At 34.9% G+C, this 21,311-nt stretch overlaps 2 protein-coding genes across 2 annotated transcripts; both read right to left on the bottom strand.

Moving 5' to 3' along the window:
* Positions 1–499: 499 nt before the first annotated feature.
* Positions 500–3,509, bottom strand: LOC128180097 (uncharacterized). Its single transcript, XM_052847938.1, has 2 exons — positions 3,376–3,509; positions 500–3,095 (listed from the first exon to the last, which is right to left on the bottom strand). Exon 2 carries the CDS (start codon positions 3,081–3,083, stop codon positions 1,410–1,412), a length of 1,674 nt encoding a protein of 557 aa, XP_052703898.1. The 5' UTR covers positions 3,084–3,095; positions 3,376–3,509; the 3' UTR covers positions 500–1,409.
* A 2,327-nt stretch (positions 3,510–5,836) lies between these two features.
* LOC128180098 (dual specificity protein phosphatase 4-like) lies at positions 5,837–19,855 on the bottom strand. Its single transcript, XM_052847939.1, has 4 exons — positions 19,368–19,855; positions 11,198–11,301; positions 10,653–10,872; positions 5,837–9,247 (listed from the first exon to the last, which is right to left on the bottom strand). The coding sequence occupies exons 1-4, from the start codon at positions 19,744–19,746 to the stop codon at positions 8,823–8,825; spliced, it is 1,128 nt and encodes a 375-aa protein (XP_052703899.1). The 5' UTR covers positions 19,747–19,855; the 3' UTR covers positions 5,837–8,822.
* Positions 19,856–21,311: the final 1,456 nt, after the last annotated feature.

The following is a 21,311-nucleotide window of genomic DNA, read 5'->3' as shown; positions in this document are numbered from 1 at the left end:
TGTTCAAGGACAGATGAATGAGAAATATAATGTAACCGGTGGTAAAAAAAAAAAGGGCTTTGTTGATAATTACAGACCATCAAAGAGTTTCAGAGGTTCTCTTGTCGTTTAAATCATTACAGTATTCGGTTTTAACCCAGTTTAGCATTTAGTCATTGGACAGGAGTCAACCCCCCCCCCCCACACACACACACACACACACTGAGGACCAGAACTTTTCAACTTCCAATTCCAACTGCAATATATTAATGTTCGTTTTAGGAAATCGAAGTCTCGTGGAAAAGGGGTATTAGCTGTACATTTTAAATCCAGGTTTCGGATAACAGAGACCAGTCGCCTGGGCTGGAAGAAACATATAGTATTTTTCTATGCATATAAAACACTGGTTTTATTTTATCTATCTATCTTTTCTTTTACTTAAAAACTAAATTGAAATGACAAAGCTGCCTCGTTTGCCAAAGTACGGATGCCATTGTAGATCAACACCAGGATTTCCTGCTCATAAACAATACATTGATTTTTATTCCAAGTTTTTATTTTGAAAAAGTCCTCATAAAACTTTCACAAGCAGTATCAATTATAGATATGAAAAATTCTCATTATTTGAATAAGTTTTCAGAATCCTTTGTTTACAACCTTTATGATAAGGTACAACACACTCCAGATGATGATGTTATAAAGTAAGAACAGAGGACACGATGTTGGCATAAATCTAAATCTAGATTTAAAAGGTATGTAATAACAATCAGTTCAGTCAATGTACATTCTTATTCGGTTAATATACCTATACCTCTTCTCTTTATAAGCAATTGCATTAGTCTTTTTGTGGTAAGGTTCCATTGCTCGAATTGAGCGTGATACGTTCTTTAATCATTGTGTAATTATTAGATATAACATGAAGTTTGATGAAGTTTGCATATAGTGTGTTCAATTGTCAAAAAAACTCAGCAAACTGTATACACATAAAAATATACAGTCACTCAATTTACATCTAACAGAAAACAGTAGTTTCTTTCTAATATTCATACAAATAGTGTCACCTGATAAAGATGCTATAAATGAACATAACAACTGTTTACATATTAATATATAGTCTCTTTCACTTTACATGTATATTATCAAGATACAAGTTGTTTACATACAAACACAATTATCATATTTAAACAAATAAAAATTGATGCCATGCAATGATTAAACACATAAGAACCTGTATATAGTATACCATATAATAAATAAAGTAAGTTGGATTATGCGTGAATCATCTTCAACATACACAATGTGTACATATGCACCTAATATATACCCTACGATGACATGTAGTTTCTTTACATGTATGCTATATTTACGCACATTAGTTATTTATGTATACTTAATAAATTTGTTAACATTTATTTATGCTGGTGATTGATTTACATGCAATATTGTATTTTCTTAACTACACCTTTGTCACACTCAGTCACAAAAAGGTTGTCTCTGTTGTCTACACATAAACCCCATGGATATTCTAAACAACAGTTGTCAATGAAGCAGAGGAAATGTCCGTCTTGATCAAGAATGTGAATACAGTGGTTGCTGTGGTCTGCTGTCAGAATCTGACTCTGACTGTCTGTTGCAATGCCAACTGGGTCAAATGATCCCTTCGTATTTGAGGGAGGACCAGTGTAGGTAAACCGGAATTTCCCGGCCTGATTGACCACCACAACTGCACGAGCTCCACCATCTGACACACAGATATCTAGGTTCCTGTTCTCACTGATGTATTTGTATCCAACAGATGAATAGATAGGGTGTCCTTTGTCATTGAACTGAATACTTTGTTTCTCTGTAGAACCAGAGTATCGCACAACTTTTGTTTGTTTATCATAATCACTGTACATGACAACCAGGAGGTCACCAAAGGAGGTATTACATATACCACGAGGACTCCACCCCTGTAGTCTGATCATTGTCTGTATCTGTGTATTCTTCATTATGTTCACGGTTTTATCTTTTCCATCAGTATAAAGTAGATCCCCACTCCTTGTGACTGCTATGTCCTGTGGAGCGTTCTTTGACTTGGTTTGGATGGACTTCACTAGCTCCCCCTGGAGGTTGTAGAGGTTCATCATGTTATCAACTCCACGCGTCCATAATTCTGTATCATTCAAATACGCCACACCGTATAGATATTCACAACTTGTGTGTACAGTTGTGATGACCCGGGCTACATCAATCAGCGACCAGTCTGGTGGAACGGACTCCGCTTCCTGCATCGACATGCTGTAGTCCTGTTCCTCTGTTGTAAAAAATAATGCTGATAAAGAACCAAACATTTTAATCAGTTGATCTCTGTCAATTTTCTCAGGCATAAAGTTTGGTAAAGACACTTTGAGTATGGAAGGCAGTTTTCTCAATTCTGCATTCCTGGATTTGTACATGTACTTAGAGATGAGACAAACATCTCTCGAGTTTAGTGTTTTCTTCAGATCAACTATACTCTCTTTGATTTCAGAAACAGTGCGTGTGATTTCATCTCCCTGTTTATTTAAGATGACTCGGTGTTTGGATTCCATTTCTTCCACGTTAGATTTCAGGTTTGTGACAATTGAGTCTATTTCTCTGTGCCAGACTTCTCCTTGTTCGTTGATGGCTGTCGTCAATTTCTTTGAGTTTATACTTAAATCATCTTTCTGCACTTGAATGTTTGATGCAATCTCTATGTATTTTGGAAATATGGATTGCTCTAGTTCTTTTAACTTTTGTTGGAGAACTTCTTTTTGCTCTACAAAGTGTTTGAAAATGTCAACATATTTATGTCCAAAATGTTTCCCAGAAGAAATACATTTTGTACAGACAGGAATGTCACAATCCTCACAGTGGAGCTCACATTGTTTGGTGGGGTGTTTACAACACTTGGGATAGGTAAGGGTGGTACAGTATTGTTTAAGTGACACCACATTATGAACCTTAGAGGAATCGGATAAATGTTTCTCTACACAGTCTTTACACAGATGTATATGACAAATTTCGCAGTACATGGGGGCCACGGAATCCCGACACAGGGTGCAGCGTACAACATCCTGGGCGCTGTTCCAAGGATCCATGGTCAGAAAACCCTAGTAAAGATATGGAAACCAAACCTTGAAAGCAAAATCCAGTAGGTACTTATGATGCATGCACGTGGTATCTTGGTTTAATGACATGTAACATATTTATATGTAGGATACAAAGATTTCATTAAATTTATTAATAGTATATATGTGGTCATGATATTAAAAAAAATATTGACTGAATTTAAGATTAGATATAGGATTAACTATCGAAATCCATTAGTCTAAATAGTTTTTGTTTATTAAGAAATCAATACACAATCAGCAAGTTCGTTGCATTACTTACCTTATATTACCCCATTGGTAAACTGCATAGATGTATGATTCAACATGGCGGGATTCAAGTGTTTATTGTTCTTGGTCGGCAGCTTTTATTGACTTAAACGCCAGGTACAAACTTGTGCTCGGATTTCCGTTGGTTACGAATCTAGGTCACTCATTGTTGGGAGGTTTAAGAAATCATTTACTTCCATTGTTGTGTTGGATGTCTGACATCAGTTGTGCATTATAAGTTATTCTATAAGATACGTGTAGACAATTTTAACTTCTCTTCTGAAAATAGTTACCCAATCCTAAATAGATTTTGTACAGATGTATCATCTGCGGTTCTAGAGAGGGGTAGGGTGGTCATTGGGCGTCTGGAAATTTATCAAACCCACATTGTAAAGTTGCCGAATAATAGGACCCATATGCATGCACCCACCTCATCCCTTCCCGTCGAGTGAACAATTACTGGATATAGGCGTATGTATATGTTACATACGTATGGAAGAAAAACATTAACTGTGCTACAAATATGCTTACAGGTACATAAATAAACTGTGTTTTTCGGGGTCCTTGGGTCAAGAACTCTCACGACTATATAATCCCAGTTTAGATTTGACTCAGCATCATACTAGGCATTTTTATTAATGCTGTTACTAATCTGGGGGTTGTCATAGTACAAACTAGTCTTATGAATGAAATATATATTTTCATGAATGCATCAAAACGGAGTTACTGAGTTTAAAAGCAAATCAATCGGTGCAATTTAAAAGGAAGAAAGTGAATGTAAATATATGCTTTTAAAACCAATCATTTTCATGCAATAATGAAAATATATGTGTCATTCATAAGACTAGTTTATAGAGGGGATATTTTCAAATATTCACATTAACTTTCTTCCCCCTATTAAATTGTATTGATTGTTTTGATTGATATTTACGCATAACATAGAAGACCCAATCTCGAATTCTGGTTCATATGAATACATTCTTCCTTCAGTATTTCTCGAAGTACATGACTGACTCTCCTCGTCAAAATTTTAACATTTCAAAAAAAATTTAAATGTATTTTTTGGATTGAATATTGTAAATTAAGATATTGAAAACTCTAAAAGTAATATCAACCCATGTCCCCTAGACCCATACCACCTTAAAGAAATATGAATATAATTTTAACAGTAAGAGTTATCTTTCTTATCATCAAATGTGGCTTTTCTGGAAACAAAACTGCCAAACAGTACATTCTCTAAGCGATTGGTGGTTTGGGGGAGGGGGGTTGTCTGGAATATTCAAATGTCTTAAATTTACATCGAAATATGCCTCGGACCCCCCCCCCCCCCCCCGCTACCCCAGGGCCAACTCAAAAATCCCTGAAATCCCCCTGGAAAAAAATTCAGGGTCCGCGCAGGATGGTTGTGGTGAATTTACACAGGTGAATCATCTACCAACCATCAGTTACATGTACATAATAAAGGGGGGGGGGCAGTCGGAGTAATGGCGGAAACAGGGGGGTGGTAATAACTAGTTGGGTAAACATTTTCTGGTAGGTTTTCGCCACATCTGCAGCTTTTGGCTCTCTTCGCATTGTACATGGTCCATTCAAGTGTTTCTCTCTCGCTCCGCTAATATAATGACCATTCGTAGAGAGGAACGGATCAGAAATCATTAATTTGGGAAGACGCATGTGCGGATTTCAATTTTTTGGGGGGGAGGGGGTGTCCGGGAGTAATTTTGTTAATTTTACAATTGGAAATTAATATCTCTTCTAGATCCCTGCATGAGATGGGAAAGTGTACAAAAGGCTGGATGTTTTCATGCACCAAAGCGCAGGAATTTCGAGCGATGGCTCTACTTCTACAGTTTCTGATAAATTTTGAAAATGAAGCTGCGTGTGTATTGTATATAGTGTTAATTCGCCATTCTCTTTTGGCAGTATAAGTGCATTAGGGTAATAATAGCTGCAATAATGTAGCCCTCTCCTGATTTTTTTTTTTTGGAGAGTAACTCTCCAGTAAACATCAGATATAAAAAAAATCGGAGAGGGCTACATTATTGCAGCTAGGGTAATAAGTGAAAATTATTGTAAACAGTTGACCCAACTAATATCATCTTCAGACTTGTTCAAATGAACAAATTTGACATATGCTAAAAAAAATTAAAGTTAAATCCATTGATAGATTGTTGTTTTTAAATTATTATTTTAATTCCACACCAATTACATGCATTGTTAAAATTCATCAATGATCCTTTTAACATGGTTTTAAAAATCCATAAATTGGTCACTATCAACAAAAAAACATAAGAGTTAACGTTGATTCGCTTTATAAGTTCAACTCCACTGACTGTAAATTTCAAAAGTTGAAATTAATTTTACTTCAAGGTCATTTAACAGAGTCGTTTGCATTTTGTGTTATTTTAAAATATGTAGTGTTCAATTTCATTCTGTAGACATACATATGTCTAAATAAATTACAAACAAGTATAAACAGTTTTAAATTTTTACTTTGGATTTCGCAAATCACATACATGTAAAACAAATCATTATTCTTTTCACAAGAAGTTTTGTGTACTGTTATTTGTTTTGAAGCCTTCTTCTAAGAATCCAGGCCGTTCTATACAACACATTATTTCTCTCCTAGAGTATTTTTGACAACAATCTCACAAAGTGTTTAAAGATATGCATCTTGTAACCTTGAAACTACTAAAACATCAACTTGCACAAGTTTTCTTAACAAAGAAAAAAAAACTGAATACATGAAAAAAAAAATCAAGTTTTAACTCTGAATAATAATATACATGTATAAACACAAAAATTTGTTTAAAATAAAATGAAAAATGAAAAAAAAATTACAATAAATAAACTTCTGCATAAAATGTTTCATGTTATATCCTGGAAAAATTAACCATGAAGCTTATATTTATGTAACATCAAAGGGGGGAACCTCTCCTGCCTTCTTAGTCTTCTAAAGCTTTTACACAATAATAGCTAATAACTGAATGTAAGCGATACAGAAACAAGATTTAAAGAATATAATAATTCCCAGAAAAAAAGGGTAAACAAAATAAATCAAAATTACAGAAAGCTAACATATACACTATTCAACATTACAATCATTATTTACACTGTCATGAAATTCTGCTAATGGTTTACACACAACATTTTGTCACAAGTGGATTTCTTCTTGCTTGTTTGTATATGCACAACTTTGCTGATGTCATACAGATAACATTGAATGATTTAAAATTGTGTCAGGTATGATTTGAAAAAATATTATGCATCTTTTATTTTAATTGCTACATACTGATATTTAGAAAAATGATTTTAAGATTAACAATGATTGTATATACTGTTTCCGTTATCTGAGGATGGTATTGTATGTACTCATAACTTTTAACTGCCCATTTTTGTAGTAAATTATGTCATTAATTCTGACCAATATGTACCTTATCACAAAAATATCAAAATTAAGGACCCTCTAATTGTCTTAAACATAGGGAATGTATCATTAACCAATGAGGAAAGATATTCAGTGAAAATAAAGTGATTCTGTGCAAAAATTTTGAGAAAATTAAATTGATAAAGTACCTATTGAAAACAATTTGTTTCACAACATGAATTGGTTAGAAATCATACACGGTAAATAGCAGTTTTATTTTACATCAAAGAACAGATCACTAAAAGCAAAACATCACACAGTATTTATCACTAAGGTGGTATGTCTGCATATCTATCTATATTTTTAATGTAAATTAAAGTATATTAAAAAAAAAACTTTTATCAATTTAGAATTTTCAAATTTTGCAATATTTAACAAAAAAAAGTTTTAAAACTTTTTGAAAAGGTAAAAATTTTCAAATTCCATATGCGTTTCGAGCTCATGACTTGAAGATTTGTAGTAAACCCTCTAACCCACTGCGTTATGCTGTTAGGTGACAACTTCAGGAGGGGCGTTAGGGGGAAAGAACTATTCATAAAATTAAACTTGATTTTATTGTTTATTTGATTATTAGTACATTATAGCATGGAGGTGTCCCATTCCACCTTAATTATATGATCTTCGGTACACTGTGTGCAGCGAAGAGAGGGTCCTTAATTAGGCGCAAATTTAATCCTTTTTTATTCTAACCTTTACAAACCATTCCAAACAGATAATTTCATAGATTAAGACTGCTCAAATTTGGTTAAACGTACTGTGCATGTATTACAGTAACATTAATTCATTTATCCGCATTGTGATCTGGATATATATATATATATATATATCAATATTAAGATCAAAAATTTATGACAGGAAATATAGATGATTTAAAATATTTCAGATGGTGTCAAACATCCGGTTTTATTATAGGTGTCTCGATCTTCACCCAAAACAAAAGGCAGAAAATGATTGCATTCAATGACAAAAAATTGAAGTATAAAATTTAACTTAAACTTTTAAACATAAAAGCTTATTTATAGACTTGTTGGAGTGGATATGTTTTACATATATGTGTTTTTTATCCATTTAAAAAAAGAAAAAAGTAGAACAAAAAATACATTGGTGTCAATGAAATGTTAAACAATTTACTATATGAAAATTATTTACAATTCACGGTTTAAAATTTTTGATTTGATAATTATGATTTCTTTGTAAATGTTTACAAAAAAGTGATTTCCCTGGATTAAAAAAAGAGACTTTTCGAGAAAAAAAAAGAAAATATTCATTGGAATTACGTATATTAAACATGCCTGAGAAATTCAACTGGTCCCTCGACGGCTACCTGACAGACTTCCTAAAATTATAATCAAATATCAACCAATATCAAAATCTAAATGAAAATTACTAATTATTTCACACGAGATCTATTTTTATAAGAAATCAAAAATGACAAGAAAAAACTCCTTACAGAAATGATCAGATCTTTTTGGTTTCTGTGAACAACAAAATGTCACACCAGAAAAATATCATGTGGCATCAAATAAAAGATCAAACCTTCTACTTGTATAATTGAAGCTTATATAAAAAGTATATTCTTGACAAATATTTTACCGGCATTAACATGCTTTAAACTAAATGTGTTTCTTTAGTAACTTAAAAAATATTTACTGATACTTGTGAAATACAGTGGTTTTTTTAATATTTAAGTTTTGGTTACACTAGTTGGACGGTAGATCTCTTACTTATATGTTTATCTTTTGAAATCAGAAATAGCACCATCCAGTGGTAAAGTTTTGGCCTTTTAAAGGAGAAAACAAAGAACAAAAAAAGAAAACATCGACAACAAGTTGCACTGTTGAAAGTCGCATGACTAAATAAACATAATATGTTGTGGCATTTGGCACAAGTATTAGTACGAAAAAATACATCAAACTACACGTACAACCAAACAACACTTTGGCTGTATGACAACTGAACTAAGGGAGGGATTTGAAATGGGAGGGGGGGGGGGGGGGGGGGGGGGGGGGGAGTGGGAAAGAGATAGGAAGGAGCTAACTTGGAGAAAGAAGTGGGGTATTTGGTGATGAAAATGTGGGGCTGAACGTAAAGTCAAAAGCTCCGCCCCCGAACACTTGTCCCTGGGAGAGACTAGAGCTGCTATTGGACTGTAACCCTGAACTAGAACTGCTAGCCGTCTCATTGGACGAAGTGTCCATTGAACTGTCCATCGAGGAATCAGACACTGAGGTATTCAGAGTCCCATCGTGGGATTTGATTTCTTTTTCGTAATTCTCCAGCTGTCGCATGAAGTTCAGATTCGGGGATATGACACTGCGGCGAGATTTGATGTGCTCAAAGGCTGTCTCGAGCCCCACCTTGGCGGTGTACATGAGATAAGCAAGACATATGGTGGCGCTGCGACTGACTCCCGCCTGACAATGAACCAGTACTTTGCCATGATTCTCTCGTACTGTATCTGCAAATGAAATAAAAGAAAGCCTGAGCTATTTCAACATAAATTCTTATATCCTCTATTTGGTTTAATTATATTAAAAATTAAAATAAAAAAAGAAATAATTTTTCAACCATACAATCAGTACAACCTATTTATTCCATCGTTTCTCTACTACAACTTCATCATGACCAATTCATTGACAAAGAGTAGTTAAGAGATTATAAATTAATGATTCAGTATGCATTGTCTTGCATTGAATAAAGGTGTGGGTCTCTTATTATTAAGCATTTCTTCTCTAACTACATCATACAGAGGGATGATGACACACTGACAACACGACGTTTGATTCACCACGTAGTTGACTTCATCAGTACTTAAGGAATGTCACTGTGTAGTACCGGCCCTTTGATGTTCTGTACTAGCAGTGATGTCTCTGTAATCACACTAATGGGTCAGAAAGGGGTCAAAATAAAAGAGAAATATCCCGAAAGTGAAGTGTACTCCAAGTTCAAACAACCCAGCTATGCGTCCCACCCATGTTTTTGACACATTCTCTGATGACCTGCTTAACTACTGCATCCACTGATAATCACGAGGTGCCAATAACTGCCGGGATTGAACAAATCAACAAAGCTCTCCAAAGCCTGTCTGATTTATTAGTATAGTCTAGGTACATGTAGGTAGATAGATAAAGATAGGTTCTACAGTGTACCTTACTGAGTATATCTAACCGTGGATCTCTCTAAGTTCAAATGGATCATAAAACCCATCCCCTCTCCCATTCCAGCACACATACATGTAAATTGTCCTCAACTTTTCACAGAAAATTCATTTCATTTCAAAATTTGATTTGATTAAATCAAATATTAATTATCTGCTGTTACAACCATTCATAAATGTCAATTGTTAAGGACACATGATGTTCCTCAGTTTTAGATAAATTTTCCTTGATATATTACATACGGTATTATTTCTTTGCATTTAAACATGTTCATGATTAAAAAATTCAGGGTGCATTACCAGGCTAATTTTGGAGTTAGAATATTTTGAATTTTACTTTTAATATCATATCATACCACATGATAATAAACCAGGAATTTTGAAATTACAGAAGTGGAAATCTTCACAGTGTGGAGATATTAAAATACAGAATATAATGGATGAATTGATTGATCCCGCCTGACCTTAATTACCGGTATAAAAGATTTCAGAAGAACTGACCAAAAAGTATAAATAGTACTTTATATATGCTTAAAAGACTGAAAAAACAAGTACATGTTACACCAATTTAAGTCATTTTACACGACAAAGCTTAAAATGAAAGCTAGTCCTTTAAATGATCTTTAATTTTACACAATAAAATTTTGCTTTCAAACCAGAAGATAATTTATGTTTTACACAATAAAGTTGTTCAATCAAAACCTACCAATGAAAGCGTTGCTCTCTGGAAACCAGGCTGCCAGGTCTGCATTGGGATTATCATCAACGGGAATGTTCATGTAGCTAAACTGGTCCTCGAACAGGTTCTTACACTTGGTGGAGACGTTCATGAGGGAGGTGATCCCCAGGCGGTGCAGGAGTTCCAGATTGGAGGCGTCCTGGAAATTCCCCAGGTACATGAATGGCAGGATTTCCACCGGAGCCTCCTATAAACACAACAATCAACTTCTTACGAAATGTTTCTACTTCTTAAAAAATTATTTCAACTATTTGATAAATGTTTCAATTTCTAGCAGATATATTTTATATCTAACACCTTGCAAATATTTCAACTTTGAACAAATTTCAGCTTGCAAATCTGAAATATGTTATCATTTCAGTCTTGATGATTTCATATCAATAAAATAACTTTTGACCACTAAAATTAACTTATATAATAATCAAATTTTAAGTATATATTTATATATAGGTATTGTATGGGGGACTCCCCCCCCCCCCCCCTTGTTCTCAGTCCCCTGGGTGGGTGATTACCTGTTTGTGTGCATTATCGGGTGTCTCCAGAGTACAGCTGGTGGGAAGCTTGGACTGACAGCGGCAGTGCTGGGGGTATAATGAACTGAACTCTTTGAATCCTCCTGTAATGAAAATAGTATTTAAATCAATTGTTTGTACATTATACATGTAATTACATTCTGTTGATTTATCATATTTTGGTTTGGTTTTGTTGTTGTTGTTTTTTTTTTTGCATGTTTAATGCTATTTTGTCTTTGTTTCCCATTTCTAATTATTTTTTTTTATTAATTTTTTTTTTTGGGGGGGGGGGGGCATGGTTGCGGGGTTTTGTTTTGTTCTTTTTAGTAGAGGGTAATGCCTTTATCTTTACTTTGATCGTGGTTTTCATATAATTTTCCTTTTCAGGAAAACCCCGAGGATTTATCCCGCGCTAGATAAACAGAGAGCAGCCGATCCCACAATCAGCTGGCCGGTAGTCCCCTGAAAGTAGTCCGTTTCATGCATTCTTAAATCGAGGATCGTTTCCTTTTGAAGCACGCCGAATAAACAACAAGTGAATATTGAGATAACCCATGACTAGTTCCCATTACTGGTGCGGGGGAGAAGTTGAGGGAGGAAGGGGTTAATTAAAAATTCACATCGCCAGGAACCGCGGCCGATTTCATCAGTTACTATATATAGACATTTTGAACAGACGGTCCCTTTGTGTACATTAACATACATGTATTTAATCAGTATCTGTAAATAAACTGTTGTTTTCGTTGATAAAAAATGTGAAGTGTTCTGACAGGATGTTGTGAATGAAAGGTTGAGCATTTCATGCATGTAACTTTACAGAAATAGAATCAGATTTAGAAGTTTTCTTTAAAAAACAAAAAGATACGCGTGGTATCAATATATATAAAAATAAACGTCGATCGATCGATCAACAGATAGAGTAATTTCATACGTAATCTAAATTTTGTTTTTCTTCTTATACGTATCGAGTTTTTATAGCGTTTTACGATAGGTCACCACTCAAAAATTTACAACCGGATTTCGTGGAATACCGCCATGTGTATCTGACTCAGGACTTAGTTCGTGCATTGCGATGTATTAATTAGTCCTAATCGTATTCCAATCAAACATGGCGTAAACGAGGCCAAAGACTGTAGCACGGGCACTTATTGCTTCCTCTCCATTTCTCTTACACTAAGAATGTGAAAATATTTGTAAAAAACAGCATTTCCCCGACCCCGTTTGATCGAAGCAAATCTAGTCAATGGACAAACATAGTTTCCATCTATAATAATAAAGGACGCGGAACGGTTCGTTTATCAAAGTACATATGGATAAATATTTTCTGCGAACAACCAAGTCTCTAGTGATAAATTAAAAGACTCTTTGTGAACAAATTAAGAAAAATTCGGTCGAGTCAAGTAAACACATTACTCTGTCCCTATGTATTTATTTATGTATTGATCGCATGCTGAGGGTACGCAGTGCAGATGGGGGAAAACTTCACAAGAGGGTTCAGTGTGCACAGAGAGAGAGAGAGAGAGAGGGAGGGGGGGGGGGGGAGACAGACAGGCAGACAACCAGGCTGACAAGACGGACAGACAGAGACTGCATGTTAAGTTTTCGACCATTTATGTTCTTCAGAGATATTTTTGGTACTATTCTATATCAGCACAAAAATCCGTGATTTTCTATTTTCACCATGGCCAGCCTATAGAGACGCCTATATTGTATGTCTATCGCCTTCATTAACTTGGGAAATCATCAGTTTATCATGTTTCACCATTGAGTATCAATTTCAGTTTTACACATTTGGTATGCCGGTGCAGAGAGTACATTTATAGGCTTTTCACAACAGAAAAATCTATAGAGTCTAGGATATTGAGTTTTGTATAAAAAATAAATTTCGGAATATAAAACGAGCCTTTTCGAAAAAAATCTTTTTTTTTAAGATACAGGAATCGGTCAAATTCGAGCCTTATATAAAAACAGCTTTTGTAATAGACGATGGTTGATGTACATGTATATGTGTGTCTTGGGGATGGGTGAGGGGGGGGGGGGGGGCTAATTACGTCTCTAAAAACATGTTTACGGATCCTGGTAAAATTATGCCAGCCAAAATTACCCAGTACATGAAAATCATGTGAAATTATTTCTCAGCATTAATTTTCTACAGCACGCGAGTTCAGGAGTTCAGAGCCGACTTGCTACAGAGAGAGAGAGAGAGAGAGAGAGAGAGAGAGAGAGAGATAGAGAGAGAGAGAGAGAGAGAGAGAGAGAGAGAGAGAGAGAGAGAGAGAGAGAGAGAGAGAGAGAATAAAAATCAGAAGGCAACAATGTAACTGGGAGAAATATGTCTATAATGAGTGATATAATGAGTGATGCACTCCCACGCAAGGATCAATCGATGCTAGCGGGAAATTGTTTATCTCTCCATAAACTGCACTTCCTTCTTCTGTGCTGGAGTTCGGGCACCAGTCAATAATTAGAGCTTGGCCACCAGTAAATAACTGACTCCAAGATGCCAGGATTTTCAGAACAGAAGTTTTTTGTCAGGACTGGAAATTTTAGTTCAGCACCGATTTCAATTCAAACTACGGAATAAATTCCATTTTTTAGCATTTCGCTGCAGCACTTGTTAATTGTCACATTGCATTAGAGGTTCATCTCAAGTTGAAATTTCTTAGTTGATAAATTTCATTTGCCATGCAGTATACTTTTTTAAAAAATGAAAAATTACTTAGTAAAGGACACATTATATTGACATCTGCACAAATATATTTATACATTGTAAAGAATAAATTTAACAGTTAGAGACTTAGAGTTCACTATAGATAAGCATTGCACATTAGCTGAAAATTTGCTCAGCTATTTTTATGGCATCTTCACATCTTTAACATCATTAATTTCATATAAATGGATAATTTTGCAGTGCATCATCATGCAGAGCTGATTAGATGGCAAAATTCTGCTGTGACAGCAAACCTGCATGAAAATGTCATTAGATAAACTTAATAATAGACTGGTCCATAGGACCTACAATCAAGGACAGGTGTACCGAACACCACTGTATATTTATCTCATCTTAAATCAAACAGCCTTACGCCCATATTACAACACACACGGAAATATTTCTTGTTTGTTTTTTTCTTCAGTAAGTTACTGATATACTAGCATTATTATGCATCTACCAGTACCAGCTAGATCGAAACACAGATTATTTTATCCTAATTTGAAAAGAAGCTAAAACGACAATTTTTTTTCTTTAAAACTTTGTTTTGGACAAATGAACCGTCATTATAATACAAAGAATTCTGCCAACTATTCCAAGTGCATAGGGTGGTAATTGCATGGATGGTAACTGCTTAAAGCCTTGTGCATGCTGTATGTTGAGAGGAAGTCTCTGTGCTATGTTATTGAGTGCTATTTAAGTTGTCCATGACTATGTTCTAGTATGTTCTGAGTGCATTGTCCTATGCTAAATGTATTTTAGATCCTACATATAATGTTAAAAGCTGCTTTAAGAGTTGAGTTCATAGCTGAATGCTGTATGTTTTCTAGAGTCCATAGCTGTAGGGTGAGTGCATGACTGCATGTTGAGAGCATGGCTCATTAGCTGCCGGGTCGGTACATGACTCATTAGCTGTCAGGTGAGTGCATGACTGCATGTTGAGAACATGGGTCATTAGCTATCGGGTGAGTACATGACAGCATGTCGAAAGCATGGTTCATTAGCTGTAGAGTGCATGACTGCATGTTGGGAGCATGGGTCATTAACTGTCGGGTGAGTACATGACTGCATGTTGAGAGCATGGGTCATTAACTGTCGGGTGAGTACATGACTGCATGTTGAGAGAATGGGTCATTAACTGTCGGGTGAGTACATGACTGCATGTTGAGAGAATGGGTCATTAACTGTCGGGTGAGTACATGACTGCATGTTGAGAGTATGGGTCATTAACTGTCGGGTGAGTACATGACTGCATGTTGAGAGCATGGGTCATTGGCTGTCGGGTAAGTACATGACTGCATGTTGAGAGCATGGGTCATTGGCTGTCGGGGGAGTACATGACTGCATGTTGAGAGCATAGCTCATTAACTGTCGGGTGAGTACATGACTGCATGTTGAGAGCATGGGTCATTGGCTGTCGGGTGAGTACATGACTGCATGTTGAGAGCATGGGTCATTAACTGTCGGGTGAGTACATGACTGCATGTTGAGAGTATGGGTCATTAACTGTCGGGTGAGTACATGACTGCATGTTGAGAGCATGGCTCATTAACTGTCGGGTGAGTACATGACTGCATGTTGAGAGCATGGGTCAATAACTGTCGGGGGAGTACATGACTGCATGTTGAGAGCATGGGTCATTAACTGTCGGGTGAGTACATGACTGCATGTTGAGAGCATGGGTCATTGGCTGTCGGGGGAGTACATGACTGCATGTTGAGAGCATGGCTCATTAACTGTCGGGTGAGTACATGACTGCATGTTGAGAGCATGGCTCATTAACTGTTGGGGGAGTACATGACTGCATGTTGAGAGCATGGATCATTGGCTGTAGAGTGCATGACTGCATGCTGAGTGCATGATTGTATGCTACATAATAACATGGCTCTATTCTGCATGTTGAGAGCATTGGCTGTTTGATGTAACACATATTAATACTGCTGCATACTGAGTTTCATGCTCATCTAAAATCAAGAAGTTCAATGATGCACAATAATTTTATTTACAATAGACTCGCAACAGAATCAACCAAGTCCAACCATGGGTTTAATTGGTTCCACTAGAGAGGCAATGACATTAATAGTCTAAAAAAACCTCTGGTTTTGAAGACCTTAAGACCAGAGTTAATGAATTTAGAGGTTTAGTTAATGAACAGAAGAAGTGTGAAACCGCTAAATAGCTGCTCAAAGATTTAGGTCAATTATTTAAGATATTGTATGTGCATATTTTAAACGTCTTTTAGTTTTATAAATTATGAATAATTTTGCTGTCAGGAACAAAATGAAAGTAAATAGAAACAATTTCATCTTAACTAAGTATTAGTAAGGTTACTTAATTTTGTTAAATGAGAATGGTAAGGAGCGAAAAATTGATGAAAAACTTTAAATTTGATGAAAAAGGCTGCAATTTTATTGAAGTAGTGCAAAATAAATATTTTAAGGTTAGACGACACGTTCCTCGAGAATCTTTTTTGTATCTCCTCGTAATAAAGAGTTCCAATAAAAAATATTAATTTTATAATTACTTTTAAAATGATCAAAATTTACTTGGATTTGATTAAATGTGTCTAGATGGTAGAGTGGTTAGAACCGTGGACGCTGACTGCCAGTAGCGTATAGGTTCTAGAGGTCGTGAGTTCAAAGCCCCGCCCCGGTGGAGATATAGTTCTAATATAGTGAATTTTGCTTTGCTGTAGATGTATTTATTTTATATCAGCAATTCAAGTGTATTTTCAAGAAGATTATATAGGAAATTGCATACTCTAGTATTTTGCAGAAATGCCTGGTAAGGTACCCTAATTTTTTGCAAGAAAGCTTGTATAAGTAGTAGTAAACCATTAACAAATTCCTGGAAAAAGTTATCTAAAATTGAGGAACGTGTCGTCTGACCTTAACACGTTATTGTGTCTTTATTAATACAGATCAAGCCACATAGTCCAGAAACAAAGGATATTCAAGATGTGAGTAACGCTATGAAAAGGTAAAAAAAAAATTGTCAAGGGTACTACGGTTTAGAACGTATACACAATCTGCCCAAAATTGTTTGTGCATGATCCTATTTATAGATACATCAGTCATGTATGAACAAAAATTCAATTGACTGGAGAGGGGTTGAAATTGTAATCATTTTGATGTACATGTATGTGAAAATTGTTTATCTTGAATTTATGACAGGAGCAATATTAAGTTATTAGTAATACTATTAAAATTTAAAAATGAAATTAATAAAAAGTAATCAATAAATAAAAAGAAGCAACGGAAAACTATTTGATTATATGCAACTCTCCATAATTATACACCATGAGCATGTGCAAGCATTATGCAGATTTAAAACTTACAATCCAGTGACATTTTAGATTTTTAATAGGCATAATTTACATTTACCGATTTCATTTTTTTTTTTATCATAAATAAGAATGAATTTCAACATGAATAAATTGATTCATTTATGAATTCAATTTCAATTTTTTTTAAATCATACAACTGAAAGAACAGTGTAATTTGATACATGTCAAATGCAAATTATACAAAACCAAGTTGTATTAGTCAGAATTGGTTTTATCAATGACCTAATTTATCATGCATATATTCATAAATCTGTACGTTTAGGAATTTCAAAAATCTGAGGATCATTATGTCCTTTTTTAAGGTTTGAAGGTATTAACCACGCTAACTTTGCATAAACTGCTGACTTGCCTGGCTACGTAATTTAGAAATTTACATGAAATATAAATCCTCTTTGATAATCATTATATGAAAAATTGGCCCAGACTTTTCAAGTTGAACAGGGCAGCATAACTTATGAATTTGTCACAATGTCAATACACACACTCATACGTGTGTATAGCTAATAAAAACAGTATAATTAGAATCCAATTTCTTAATCCATGTTCAATTAACGCGTAATTCTCCAGCCAGATTTAAATGGATAAGATTTTTTTTTGTCAATGCCAATATTAACCCACTAACATGCATGTTGAACCACTTAATAATCACTAATGGTATCAAAGTAGTTCATGCCTCAATTAGTATAAAAATATCATCAAGTTAGAACTACTAACACTTTTCTTCAACCAAAAACATTTAAATTGGTGTATCAATGATTCAACTACGGTAGGGCAGTTTTTAAAAACAAAATATGTGTTGCAAATTCAATGTTTACACCAGGTTTAAAAATATTAACTTGAAATATCAACACTGGTTTACATTTATAAAAGGGAAAATTATTGCAATAAATGAGTCAGCTATAATGTATTCAGATATTTCCTTCCTTTAATCATTTATATTTTGAGTTAATAATGATTGAACAATTATAAATTAATTATATTCAAGTTTCAGTTGCACTTTCATATGTGTGCAAGACTTATCGTTATCAATTATAGTATTACTTAAATATATACTGTCCAAATAAAATTTAAAACGCTATTTTGGTCCAAATGTTTAAAAGGGGTTTTCTTTAAAAAAAAAAAACTTAGAAATCAATGGTGTTTACCCAACTGCTTAATAAATGGTTACAACAACTATTTTCGGAGATGACACTTAACTTATAAATAACATCTGGATACATATAGTTAAACTTTTAAATATTCAGAGATACTGGATTTCAAGCACTGACAGAAAGTGTGTAAGAAAGAGGAGGGGTAGGGGAGAAAGAGAAAGTAAAAGTTGAAGTGTGATCAAATTAGAAAGGGTATGGCTAATGAATTGTTATTAATTAAGACATGTCAGACTTTCAATTCAAAAAAATTAAATTTCACTAAAGAAATGGGGCAGAGGAGTATGGGTGTTATTTCATATTATAAACAGTCGTAAAAAAAAATTAATTTTAATCTAACGAGATAAAAGATTGGAGAAAAAGCTTCAAGATGATAAATTATACCATACGTACAGACAGACATTCCATCCAGCCACAATATAATTTAAAACACAGCTAGGATATTCTTATTCTACATCTGTCCACTTCTCAAAAGAGAATAATAGAATAGTTATTCATGGCCGAATTCACACGTGAACTGATGAAATGTACATGCAGGATATTATTTTCACTTCAAATGTAAAATTAAGTTCATTGTTTCCTTTATTGAACAGAAAACACCTGGGTTCAGTACCAATGTTCCAACATGTGGGATAAACTAAAATAGGTAGGAGGGGGAAGGGGTGGCAATGTAGGGGTGACTTATCACTGAAAAGGGGGGGGGGGGCTGTTTGGGTTGGTATTGTTGACGATACGTGTAAGCATTCATTACAATATCGGTGATACTAAATGTGTATTCAGTATGCCGGTATCAATAAAATACATAATTTGATCCATTTCAGATTTTAGCCGAATCCCCTTAAAAAGTAGGTCTTGATGCCCTAGCAAGATAGGCGATATGGGCAAATAGTCTCAGAGGGGGTCGGTCTCCAAATTACAGTGTAAAAAAATTAAAAAGTTTGTTTAGTTTAGATATTAAATACAGACCTTTAATATAACACAGCTCGTCCACTTCTATCGAATCTATTTGTTGTCGTAGACTTTTTAACACCGAGTACAGATTCGAGTCTTTTGCCGAGAGTTCCAGGTCGACAGTGTCCTCATCATAAACCACGACCCTTTTGAAGTCCCCGCTCTCCAGTTTCTCCCTCTTCTCGGCACACGGGACTATGTTTTCGAGGGCCACGAATCCCCCCGAGCGCCGTTTCAGAATCGGGGGGCAATGGACATTCGTGGCAGTGACAATATGGCCTTCGTTGTAAGAAATAAATGGTCTGCTATCCAGAATCAATATTTCTTCCGCACCATTCTCCTGCCATTTTACCAACATGTCCACTGTAATCCCCGTCACAGCTAGAGTGTCCATTTTAATACGACTTTGTGTCTGCCAAGAATAGTACAAGTCTATATTATGCAAACGACCAGCTAAGCCCTACACTTATGAATGAATTGTCGTTTTGATGTTGAATGACCTTTCCATTGATAAGGGTTGTGACAACGTTTTATAAATGCGCGACGTGAAAGAGTTCATCAATAATGGGGTTTTCTTGGGACCGTGGTAAAAACCTGTCGATTTTTTGCTTGTGTTTACCATAATCCTTATCTATTTGATTCTATAGTTGTAATTTTCAAGGGGAAGTTTGATCTATAACCCTTAATAAACATGAAATTTAGATTCATCCGCATAGCTACGTCTGACGTCACTTTGTATTTAGGAATGGTAGTGCGTAAACTCGTTAGCAAATTTCATTCAATGAGGTCACATGACTGACAAACCACGCCTTTATTCTCACACGCTCATTAGAATGTGTGAACTAACACACAGTTTATGTGATCACAGATAAGGAAACCATTGAAACAAAATAGATAAATTAAGAATCTCATTTTTTTGAAAATTTATATATCATACACTGTGTTAGAAATAAGATAGATAAAAGCAGGGACGTATATATACGTCACTGATATAAGCATCTTTATCTACTAAACGACTCATTCTATACTGTATGTGATCACAATTTAATCTCACTTTTTTGTACTGAGAGTAAAAAATATATATAACAGTGTCATCATTTGTACTTATGTGTACAACAAAATAAATTACAATTTTTGCGCACTTGTCCATTGTCAACAAATACATGGTATGCATGACATGCGCGGAGCAAGTAAATTTTTCCGGAGGGGGGGGGGGTGCGATTATTTGAATTTGCCCGAAGGGGGGGGGGGGGGGGGGAGGGTCAGGTGCATATTTTTGGTAATTCTTTCGTAGGATAGATTCACGCCTGTTCAAATCATGATGTGATGTGGGGTCACAACAGGGGAGTTCCTTTGTTTATTAATTTTTAAATTCAAAAAAAAAAAAAAAAAAAATCAATAACATGTTATACGTTTCGCAGTTTGTAAATCAAAATTTAATCCGGAGTTATTTATTTAAGAAAAGAATCTTAACATAACAAATGCCATAGTGGTAGAAATTTTAATCAAATCTGTTTGAATCTTGAATATAAATTTGAACAAATGAAAAAAGATATATTCATTTTCATCAACACTGAGTGATTCTCCAGGAGTAAAATGTGAGTATCAAGGGTATGGACTTAAACAAATCTGAGAAAATTGGAAAAAAATCCTACATTATCTTGGGAAAAAAAATGATGAATGTCTTCTACTTTTCCACACAAACATAGAGGACTATATTATATAAAGATCAACATTTATAGTAGCGATTAAGACGAAGTCCAGTCTGGTTATCCCCCCCCCCCCCCACCACCACCATTCTCCTGACGGAAAAGTTGGGATGGTTTTAATCAGACTGGACAAAGTCTGCATGGTGTATAAAACATTTGTAGTTCGTTTTATAAAACCGAGGTAAGAATCAATATTTGGGGACTTAACTTAATGGCTATGGCTTAAGTGTAACGTTAAGTAAGAACTCTA

Source organism: Crassostrea angulata, chromosome 4 (genome assembly GCF_025612915.1).
Source record: "Crassostrea angulata isolate pt1a10 chromosome 4, ASM2561291v2, whole genome shotgun sequence".
NCBI classification, from domain to species: domain Eukaryota; kingdom Metazoa; phylum Mollusca; class Bivalvia; order Ostreida; family Ostreidae; genus Magallana; species Magallana angulata.
This window is presented reverse-complemented; position numbering and strand designations above follow the sequence as displayed.

Excerpts from the sequence above, each read along its gene's own strand:
- LOC128180097 (XM_052847938.1), bottom strand. The coding sequence starts at position 3,083 with ATGGATCCTTGGAACAGCGCCCAGGATGTTGTACGCTGCACCCTGTGT.
- LOC128180098 (XM_052847939.1), bottom strand. The coding sequence starts at position 19,746 with ATGGACACTCTAGCTGTGACGGGGATTACAGTGGACATGTTGGTAAAA. Across the intron at positions 10,873-11,197 it reads CCGATAATGCACACAAACAG|GAGGCTCCGGTGGAAATCCT; the intron begins GTAATCACCCAC and ends TTGTGTTTATAG. Across the intron at positions 9,248-10,652 it reads AGAGAGCAACGCTTTCATTG|ATACAGTACGAGAGAATCAT; the intron begins GTAGGTTTTGAT and ends TTTCATTTGCAG.